The 11,274-nt window shown below is 40.0% G+C and overlaps 1 protein-coding gene across 3 annotated transcripts; it reads right to left on the bottom strand.

Moving 5' to 3' along the window:
- Positions 1-1,508: 1,508 nt before the first annotated feature.
- Positions 1,509-11,223, bottom strand: LOC118426573 (putative L-aspartate dehydrogenase). Of its 3 annotated transcripts, none has more exons than XM_035836063.1 (10): positions 11,034-11,223; positions 10,533-10,668; positions 10,106-10,190; positions 9,671-9,820; positions 9,345-9,450; positions 8,974-9,094; positions 8,450-8,607; positions 7,230-8,246; positions 2,681-2,811; positions 1,509-2,345 (listed from the first exon to the last, which is right to left on the bottom strand). In XM_035836063.1, the coding sequence occupies exons 1-8, from the start codon at positions 11,101-11,103 to the stop codon at positions 8,209-8,211; spliced, it is 864 nt and encodes a 287-aa protein (XP_035691956.1). In that variant the 5' UTR covers positions 11,104-11,223; the 3' UTR covers positions 1,509-2,345; positions 2,681-2,811; positions 7,230-8,208. The 3 variants fall into 3 exon arrangements, with proteins under 3 accessions (XP_035691956.1, XP_035691957.1, XP_035691958.1); XM_035836064.1 differs by having other exon boundaries at positions 2,691-2,811; XM_035836065.1 differs by lacking the exon at positions 2,681-2,811.
- Between the last annotated feature and the right edge of the window lie 51 nt (positions 11,224-11,274).

The following is an 11,274-nucleotide window of genomic DNA, read 5'->3' as shown; positions in this document are numbered from 1 at the left end:
TGGTTACACCAGCGATAAAGGTGTCAAATGATTTATTTCAGTCTGTCGTTAATTATTGTATTTATTTATTCATAAATCTTAAGTGCTGTAACAGTGTTGAGGACTACCCAAAGACGAGACCAACACGAGACCAACTTGACTAAAAAATATGAGAATGACGAGGTACGTACCTAGCACATAACTTATATATGATAAGCAATCAGTTCAGTTCATCCTCATATGAGGTGCCATTAATAACGATGTCCGACCATACATCTCTATCTAGCATGGCGGCTAGCAATTTGTAGTCCTTTATACCGACCTCCTCCTCCGATACTGTCTTAAGTGTCAGGTTTGGTCGTCCCTTTTTTCTCTTCGCGTCAGGTTCCCAGGGGAGAACTTTGGCGGCCATTTCCTCATGGCGTGCTACATTGCCAGCAAGAGCCAGTCCTCGGCATTTATTTCACACCCCATAAGACAAACAAGTCCTCTGGCAGGGCTTTTACATGAACATCGATCGTTCTGGACGTCACCGTACAGCAAGACGTGGAGATGGCATCGGAAAACCTCTCACCGGGATAAGTCCTTTTTGTTGGTGTAGAAAAACAGAATTTTCAAAGTAAGTCCGAAGACTCAACTTTCTTTTGGGAAAACTTGCCGAAACGGAATAAAGTCAAAAAGGTTAAACTTACGTCAGTTTATCATAATATCGGGCAGGGTGATCACATCACGCCAGACACGCCGGGTTTCGGGCCTGCCTGCCACAACCTCGGACAACCTCTCACCAGGATAAGTTCCTCCATTGACAATGTAGAGTTTTTGTTTAGAGTGTTTGATGCTGTCTACTTGCCTAAAGACAGGAGAAGGGCAGTTCGATAAAAAGTTGGAATATCTGAAGAAAGGGATTGACTGCTAGTCCTGCTGTAAATGTGAATAATTAAGTTTAAATTGCCCATGGTTGATGTAACGTATGTCAAGGAAGCTAACATAAAGCCCACAATGGCAAGTTGTCAAAGCTGAGTATGGATGACTTCACACACTACGTGTGGATGTGCGTCGTTCTGTTCCCTCTTCAGAAAATGTCCAAATACCAAAACCTGTTCCATGTTGAGATTACATATGGTTTATATGATTTGACTGAAGTTAAAGAGACCTTCTTAATTTATATAACATAGTAGTCACAACTATGGTCTGGTAGTTTGTTACAATCACTTTTTTATGTAAGGTGACCAAAGTAGATGTTGATGGAATTGCTGCCCCTAGCTACGGCCGGTGAGGCTATGGGACCGGTGTGTAAGTGAGTGACCAAAGTAGAGAAACTTATGTCTCCGACGCCGTTCATTTGATGTTTTCGGGTATGAATCTTTAGAATTACAGATAGATGCAATTTATAGTATGTTTGTAGGCAATGTGTTGAGAAGTAACTCACTAGATCGACCTATTTCTCTTTCACTCGCGCATACACACGATTTAGAATTCAGTGGATATGCCTTACTATATTATTTGCAAGAGAAAAACTGGCACACACGTTTTCAAGCGTGTTAGTTTGATTTATTTGAACCAAAGGAAACAGAAGACCGGAAAACTTTGCCTAGAATCATGTAGCTTACACGATGTGAATACGACTATAGAGTCAGTCTACAATACGTCTCCATCAGGCCCGAGACTTCATAAAGACTGAACGATTACATTAGACACAATGTCAGGTTAACATACATTATGTCACAGTGACGTGACGTCTGTAAGAAATCTGGGCACAAACGAGCGGCTATCATTCAATGCAAAGTACTGGTGGAGTGCAGCCGACCATTACGATATCATGACGAAATCTCATGGTTAAGTTTACGTCATCATTACGGTACAGTCTGACTACTATAAAGCTCAAAGACTGATGACATCAACGTGACTTAAAACCAAAGTGAGTTTTATGTCATCATGACATCAATATAGTCTTCAGCTTTGGTAGTGACGAGGAATCTTTAATGGATACAAAATGTAATTCTTGCAGAAGCAGCATATGTCCCGTCCGCGTTTGTTAGTGTAGAGAAGATGACTATCACATAGTATCAGTAATAATAGTCAGCAGCGTAAGTATAACGACAGTGGGATGGCTATAAACAGGAGAGCAACAGCCGGTAGGTTGGCAGAACTGGTGGCAGGTGTCTACGGATCAACGACGTTGGCGATGTCCAACAAACAGCTCTGACGTCAGCGTCCATCACAGCAGCTCCGTCAGAAGTCAATAGGTGTCGCTGTGAAGACGCCGAGGATGTGATGACTTGGTGTTTGGTGTCCATAGCCCAGGCCTGCTGTCTGTAGCTACCGTCCATCCTTCCTGCAAGCTCCTACCGTGGCATGCAGCTGCCCTAATGTGTGGTAGAGAAAACAAAAATATCTTTACAAATTAAAGCTTGTCAAAACTTATCCTGTACTGAATCTTTGAAGCTATCCCCTCAGCATACTCTGAAAGGAAAACGAGGTACAACGTGAAATGCAGACTGCACAGTCAGTAAAATTAATTACATGTATCCTTGAGATTATATGTTCTACTGACATATTGTCTAGTCGGTTGGCTAGTTCGTTGTTGCTGATGTTTGCGTGTGCATGTCTGTGTGTGTATGCGTGTGCGTGCGTGCTTGTGTGTTTGTAAATATGCAAGTGCACAGTAAGCGTTAGGAACGTGCGAAAGAAAGCCACCTACCTGTCTATACCATGCCCACCGTGACCAGGAAGAGGCCGAACATAAGCCCAGCACAAACAGCGAAAAAGCTCACAACCTGGTTGCCAATGCTCATACTTGCTGCAGCGGCTTATCTGTGCTAAAAGCGAATTCTGTAAAGCAAAAAAGAGCAAAAGCATAGACTTAAGTTGCAAGCAGAAGCAAAGCACAATTATATCTATAAGCCATGCAGAAGCTAGGTTTTGCGAGTCTTTCTGAAATTTCAAAAATGATGTGCATAAAAGCCACTTTTGATGTGTTGCAATCCCAAACATGACAATAAAACAAATGCAAATAAAGACATGCAACATAATTTGAACTTGCTATGTCAACTATAATTTCATATCAATATTCTATCAAGTTTAACGGAAAGTGGAAATGTCTAAATTATTTGTCAGTGAGAACAAAGGTACGGTAGAAGTAATGCCCATCTATTCTATTGCACGTTTTTAACGTGCTATATACATAGCTCCACTTTTCACGTTATTCCAAAGCCAAGCTGTGAAGTACAAGGCAAGTGTGTGTAAGCTTAAATGCTCAAACACCGTACAAATCATTGTATAAATCGAGACAAAACCTGTTCTGATAGTCAAAGGGCATACCATGGAACACCGTACATAGTAGAACTACGGCCCGGCAGACAACTAAGACTAAGGCCCCCAAGGCAACCAATCGCGGCTTCAGTGGGTACAGTAAGGGGTTTCAATCAGAGGCCCAAATTAACATTAGCGCGCATTTTATAGGTAGATGAAATTTATCAAATATGTAACGACAAGATAGGTGGATGGAATTATTCATAAGGACACGGCTAGACTAGCGAAGAACACAAATCTACAACATCTGGCACCAAGGACTAAAGTCGGTATTTAGCAGTGTCGTTTCAAATCCTATGGGTATTACGAGTTCCAATGTTGGCCTTATAACTAACTGAAACTATGACTGTTCCAATACAGTACCTCTATGTGAGCACGGCAAAAATGAATGTCCCGATAACAGCGCTGACAAGAACCACTCGCATGACACACTCTTTCCTTCCCATGACCATTTCTGCGCGTTGTCTGTCAGAGTGCGGCATATCAGGGATGAAGTGACCCCTTAAAACATCCAAGTTGCTGGTCCGGTTTTCCGGGTTGGTTTGAGGGAAGGGTCGAATATCCAACAGTTCAGAAAGTGAATCATTTTGTACCAGATCTTTTGCCATCTGCTTTTAGCGTTTAGTAAAATTCAGTTTTCGTGAAACACTGATTTTGTTTGCCTTCAAAATCTTTGTCTTGATCACATTGCATGAAATTTGTAATTAGTAAGTAGTAACCGTAAAAGCCGATTTTTTTCTTAGAAGCTGAAACGACTTAATATATTTATTTTCCCATATAACATACTTAAACAATTTGTCTTTTATTCAGTCTCTGATATTTTAGGTGTCTTTCCACCCACGTCCTTTGGTTTAAATTAGTTTTCGAATCATGCATGAATTAATCAATTACGCAACAGCCTCCAAACTCTACCCATAAGATGAAAACAATGGACGCACCTAAAATGGCGATGAACATATAGAATTCGAATCAAAAGATGCTTTACTCCTATTCCGAATTAAGTATACTAGTATGCCACGGTTATCTTCTCCGGCAAGTCATTCTATGGTTTATGCAATATCTCTTGAACGATGCATTTGTACATGTCAAACATGAAAGCACTGAAGCTTAGGAACAAATACCGCCAAGACTGTCGAAGACGTGCTCAAGTTCCACGACCAAAAAAAGAACGTTTGCGAATGGATCAAAAGATCAAACTAAAGACATTCACAATTGAAAAGCTGGCGCTAGATTTGCTGCTAGTGCATTGACTAGTCACGATGAAACAAGCGGAAGCCATCGGAACGATCGTTGTGTTTTACCAAGGTTGACTGATTGGGCGTAGTTAAGTTTTACATTTTACGGTTTCAATTGGATTTCCAGCTTACCTCAGCCTAGAAACAAATAGCAGAAGCCCCCGATGATTATACACGTGAAGAGGATTTTGATGATGGCCTCTCGGCGTTCTGCGTTGCAGTGCATTTTCATGGTTAGAGGAACAGTGCTGTAGTAACAGCGAACTTCAACAGATGCCTTACGCTTCGACGCTCTTCACATTTGACAGTTAAAAAAGCATGACAGCGATACGGGAACAACTTGCTACGTCACAAATCTATGTGACCTTTTAAGGTTTGAGTGCAAGGGGGCGCCACAACAACTTCAGAACTTGGGTAGATTGTAGATGAAGGCTTTGTGAATGAGCAAGCTGAAAGAAAGGAACGAAAGTTCTGGAAAAACAAGATAGCTTATAATTCTTTTTTTTTTCACGTTACAAATCATCAAAAGATTGTCCATAGTTTTACTACGACCTCTATAGCGAGAGAAGACAGATCAGGCATGCACATCCGATGAGAAGAATTAAACACGGTGATAACAAAATCAAATGATCGTTGCCATTTTCTAACGAGTTGTCCAATAGTGTTTAAAACGATCATATGATATTTTGGATTTGATTTTTTAGAAAAAATGTGGTCATGAATCTGCCTTGTCATGATAAAAGAGTATTGGAGTGATTCTCATCTCAAATATAAAAAAGTCAATTCATTTTCTCACCTTGTGCTATGCGAGAAGCAGGTAAAGTAGTCCTCCAACCACGGAACCAAAAAGTATAATGCGGAATATACAGTCCCTACTGCTCTGTGACATGGCGATTGAATCTAAAAATATCAAAGCTCTCTACAAGTAAAAGAAAATTGGATCCGTTGTTTTATTCATTTGGTTGTTGTCTGTAACGTATCGTCATAATGGCTTCATTTGATTAAGAAACGTAATTATCATCTAATCATGAGGTCTGAATTTTATCACGATCTTCGTTGGGCGCAGTCAACTTACAGACAGTACCAGGAATTAGAGACAAACAGACGGCAACAAAAGACCCGAGAAACCATGTTGTCTGTTGGTACGTGTCTACAATGCAAAATATGATCGGGGTAAACCTTTCTGCCTACAAAACAGCTGTAGTAAAACTGTAATATATTACCGAGGCTTAAGTATTGTTCTGAGCATACAAGAGTATACAAGAAATCATATTTCACATCAAAAATAGATATCAACGCTTATTGCATGATTGAAGAAGTGATTAGATAAATGCACTGATTCACAGTTGTATGAACAAATTCGAGAGGATAACTAACTCACCTTAGCCAAAAAAGACATAGAGGACACATAAGCCGAACATAAAGGTGGCCAACATCACGGCACCCGTGACAAACTGTCCGCGTTCTTGTTCAGTAAAACACTTGACCATTGTTGGAACCTATAGCTACATGTAGCTACGTACATAAGGGGGCCGTCAAGAGCACAGCGCTCAGGTTATGTAAGGTAACCTACGGGACATTACGTTATAACAAAAGAATGAATTTGGTCTATCAATGCTAACATATAAATTACTGTTCGGTGAATTCCATGTCTAATTGACTGTTGACATATGTCGACGACAGTATTTTGTCTGGATCATAGCCAGCCATGACTTTGGTGCTGGACTAAGGATGGTGAGTACCGGTACACAGTACAGGGAAGATCATTTAGGTTTAGGTCCGAAATACTGGAACATCAAAGTACCAGTACTTAACCCTTGTAAATCCTATACTCACTACTTGACTTATGAATATGTAGAATTCTAAATAAACACTCTTTGGACTGATTATTAATATTCCTATAATCACCGAAGAGCACAGGTAACTTTGTCAAATCGTTCCTATTTTCAGCGTGACCACAAGAACGATTTGAACCAAGTGAATCAATCACAAAGAGTACCAAAATTCATCTTCCTCTTAGAATTTTTAGTTTTTCAAAATGGCCCCAGATTTGACACACTCCAGATTCTTTTTGTACTTAAACTTTGCGACAAAACAGAACAGTCCACACTCACCAGATAGGGAAGTTTGGCTTCGGCCCTGGACCTCTACAGATACATGATGTAGATGACACAGCCAAATATTAAGAGAAAAGCAACCGTCGGGATGACACAACAAAACTTCGTCATGGCTGCCGTCTTCTACTTTTTTTTCTTCTTACACATTTGTTAAACGTAATGTTAGTAACCTATTGTCTAGTCCCGTCCGTACACACCCTTAGGTGAAATGTACCCCAGGGTCAATGCCGTACGACCTCTCAACTTTTCAGGATTCTTTTACCGGATTCATCAACAACCCACCGTTACATCCTAGCTTCATGTTGCTGTTAACATACATTAACTTGTGAAGAAACATGTGAAACAGTGTATACTTCTCGCAAAGCTTTCTACAGCTTTCTATTCTCACGACCCTGAAAGGTCACATCGACACATTCATCACCATGGAACTTTGACAACTGAATTGATTCTCTAACGACCTTGCGTTATATCCACATTACTGAAGTCACAGTCTATAGCTACTGGAGCTTGTCAAAATTGACCTACCCGTACCAGTCAGTTTTGGGTGTGGTTACCAAGGATGTCAAAAAGGCAATACAATACTTACCAAATGTTTGACTAAGCTACGAGCCACACAATAAGGCCGATAGCTCCACCAGCAAGAGCAATGAGTATGCCAATACCAAACTTAGTCATTGTTGAACGAATTTGTGACAGATGAAGTATATTCACAGATTTGTTGTCTTGTCATGAATATGCATGAGGCTTTACCATTGTAGCAAATGGGAGGGTAGCATGGGGAATTGTGCATAAATAGGCAGTAAGATAGAATTGTCTGAAGATATATAATTTTATATTAGCTGTAAGGTATCATCTGAGCCAATAAAATATGCATGTCAAAATATAATTATGTTGGTGAGATGTATTTGAAAACCCCAGCCAAATTTGTGGTGTCCCCCCTTACACAGCCCAGACACCTGTTGAACAGGATGGAGAGGTGCTGACACATCCAGGTTGTGGCGTCAGCATGAATCATCACTAAACTGTCTGTGAATAATTGGCTGGTTTTTTACCCCCAGGGGTAAACAGAACCAAGCAAAACAAGTCTTCTTCCCAAGGGTTAAAGGGCAGAGTTCAAACTTACCACAACAATAACAACCACATCATAACAACATGGGGAAAATGGCTGCATGACCCCAATGTAACAGCATGCATACAGCTGGAAACCATCCTCTTGACCTGTCAACTGTACTCTTCATCAATGCTGTGTGATTCTATACTTTATTGCAAGAACACATAATACAACTATTAAAGAGACGAAAATGATTATAAGACTTTTAATTAGATTACTTACCTATTTTTTATTTCTAACCTGAATTTTTTTCTATTACATAATTGTAAGAAGACAAAACGTTAAAACTCTTGAATAAGTATATCTAACTCTAAGATTTTACAGAGCCGAAGATTTTGCAAAAACCCATTATTTCCACTTTAAATCATTTTGTCATCGCTACATTCAACACCAGTACATGTTGATTCACATCTAGATCCCGAGTGCAACATGTGTATGACTTAATGACTTGATATCAACAGAGATGTACACCACCATCATTACCTCTGGCACCTGTAACAAGAAGAAAAGAACAAAGCAAGTCAGACAACAGAATTTCTTTAATCATGTTTCAAGAAAAAGACAGGGCTTGTCTCCTGCTTTAATTTTTCTATCGTTCTAGGATATGGCCCTGCTTGACATATACAAGTACAATTATCTAAATCTGAAGAAAGAAATGCAACATATGAAGTAATAAACATACTCTCCACACTGACCTAGCATGCTGCTTAGGAATGATGCGTACGTTGCCGTTCCCGTGACGGCTCCGACTTGAGCGGGGTTCGTGCGAACGGTTTTCACCGTGAAGGCTTTTCCCTGGGCTGCGTCGCCTGGTCCTGTCACGTCAACCTCCACAACATGGAAATCAGTCAGACTGAAGAAAAAATATTAACAAGATCAATAGATTCTAGCAGATGAATTTAGAAATTTTGTTCAGATGTTAACATTCATGTACTTAACTTCTAAATAAAAAGATTCTAACTAGATTTTGATATGCATGTTCTATGATAATATATAGAATAGTTTATAGTACCTGGAGAAAAACAGTTCTGGGGAGGATTGAACTTGACTTTAACAGACTTGAGTCTAAAGGGCCAATCATTTTCTACCTTATTGTACATACAAAACATACATACATGTGCATTTAGTCAATGCTTGAGAGGAGGGAGAAAAAACAAACAGTGCATTTTCCTATGTTCCATAATTCCTGTCCATCTTGATCTCTCCATCATACATGTACCTTGGGTCAGACACCAGGCAACCCCTGACCACATCAAAGCCCAGGTTGTGGGCAGCAACAGCTGCTGCTGCCATGGTGTTGACATTGTTAGGAGCCAGGGGGCAGAGGTCACGGACTGGTCCTGTTGGAAAAAAGATCAATTTTAACATATTCTATTTTTAGATTCATTCACACATACTGCACTTTGGATGACTATCATAAACAGTTTGAATACAGGATGTAGGTCAAATATGAATTGGTGCGAGTAACACATCTGTAACAGTGGATCTACTAATGTCTTTGTATCAAGAAGATATTGAGTTCAAGCAACCTCAATTGAAATACATGTATTATACATATGTGTCTGTACTAGGAAAAGAAGATTATCATACCATCATAAAGTACTACTGCATCTGCCCCGATGTTGTCATTCTTTTCTTTCAGACTGCCATTCAGCTTGAAACTGGACGGGTGTTTCCTCATTGTGACTTTGAGGCCCTGCAAAATGAACAAAGGAATACAGTGGAAGTCAGAGCTCAATCTGATCTATTACTTGGTACTCTTATCAGGAAAGTTTGCTGAATATTTCATTTCACATCATAATGAAGCCACAGTTTTACATTGCTCCATGTTCTTGGTGACACACCTCAGGGGCTGAGGCAGTTTTATCATATAAACATAAGTTTCTTGCAGTTTGGTTCCTTTATGGCTATATCACCTTTAAAGACCCTCTGTCTGCCATCTTCTTGATGTCCTGTGCTCCCCAGAATGCACCAGCTGGCACGTACAGGGCATGTCCACATGTGCTCGCCTTCTCACGGAGTTTGGTCTCTACTTTCTGATTGGCCAGTGCTGTGGGAGACCCAACCTTTATAGATGTGGAGGGAAAGAGAAAGTATCTATGTTGCTTTTAGTTGTGAAGAAAAGATCACACAAGTAGTATGCTCAAGCAAATGTGGAGCAAACCTGAGATTCATGTTTTAACAGTTTTGTCCAATGGAAGCCATAGTTAACCCTTCTTGCATGCTGAAATCAGTTGTCATCAAGAAAGTCCCAGTTTGTTTCGCAGCTCAATTGGAATATGGTAAAATCCTATAATACTAACTGCTATTTCATATATTCATTTCATATATACCCACAAGTTTCTGCTCACCATATAGTCTGCCTGATCTAAGAAAGCTTCACCATACTTTTCTGTGATAGAAGGATGGGCCACTTCAACAATGAGGTCTGGATTCCTGTCAAGAAAAAAGGGCAAAAAATATCGGGTGAAATGAAAGTGTTTTTCTATTAAATGGACTCTTGTATTCTATTTTTCTTGTCAGTTGTCTTTGGCTCATAAAAGTGGATCAATTTTGGATGCCAACCAGGTTCCAACCAACAGACAGATCTTGATTTGTGAACCCTGGGCTATTGAGGAAACTGTAATATCTTGTGCAGTCTAATTGCTTTGTCTAATTGAGTTTACCATGAGAATCATTCAAAAGCAATTAAGTCTCATATAACATCAGATTTTGGTTTATACTATTTTAAAAAGTTGTACCTGTATGTTACTTTTTATATTTCAACATAACTGTCACCTTTCAGCAAACTTATCCAGGTCTGACAGGATGAACTTGTCCTCCACCTGGCCTTGAACGTTCTCCACGGAGCGGTTCCAAACAAAGGCCAGCTCCACATCGTCCCTCTTTAATATTTCCTGAACTAAGTATGCACCTGCAGTAAAGTAGACATAGTATTTACCCGGTATTTGGAAAACTTTATGCCCTTACTTTGGATCAATTTACGAGCATGCTTGTGGGTAAGAAATTTATGATCTTGTCGTAGACTATCAACCAGTTTGCAGTTACGTTAGTGGGGGTAAATCCATGCTTTCGTCCTGACCCGTCGCCACTCACTCTATCTACGACGCCAGGACGTCCACGTGCACTGATCTTCACGTGAACTTGAAGCGTAAACGTGGAACTGAGTTGAGCTGTGCCGCCGTCTCTTACGCTGTTTCACCCTGTCACGTCATGCTTATATCTTGAACCCATCCCTCCTCTTTCCACTCATGTTCTGTTATAACAGAGACCACCTACCCAAGTGCCCAAAGCCAACTATTCCTACTCTTCTCTTCAACCCTCGGTGTTTTTTGACGGAGTCCGCCATGCTTACAACCTTTGACCTTCGCGCCAAGTAAACAGAATGATCCTTGAGTTTTTAGGGGTATGTCAACAAGATATTTAAAGTGATTTCAACCTATTAAGGATACAAAATCTATGCATAATGATATATAATTATCACTTTTAGTCATATTGTTTAAAAATTCTAGGGACAAAC

This window comes from Branchiostoma floridae, chromosome 11 (assembly GCF_000003815.2).
Source record: "Branchiostoma floridae strain S238N-H82 chromosome 11, Bfl_VNyyK, whole genome shotgun sequence".
In the NCBI taxonomy this organism is placed as follows: Eukaryota; Metazoa; Chordata; class Leptocardii; order Amphioxiformes; family Branchiostomatidae; genus Branchiostoma; species Branchiostoma floridae.
Note: the sequence above shows the minus strand (reverse complement) of the source record. Positions and strands in the feature narration are given on the sequence as shown.

What these genes read in the sequence shown, in the direction of transcription:
- LOC118426573 (XM_035836063.1), bottom strand. Translation starts at nt 11,103, where the DNA reads ATGGCGGACTCCGTCAAAAAACACCGAGGGTTGAAGAGAAGAGTAGGA. An exon ending in TGCAGTAGTACTTTATGATG is followed by an intron (nt 9,095 to 9,344) that starts GTATGATAATCT and finishes TTTTTCCAACAG; the next exon opens with GACCAGTCCGTGACCTCTGC. An exon ending in ATTCCTAAGCAGCATGCTAG is followed by an intron (nt 8,247 to 8,449) that starts GTCAGTGTGGAG and finishes TTCTTGTTACAG; the next exon opens with GTGCCAGAGGTAATGATGGT.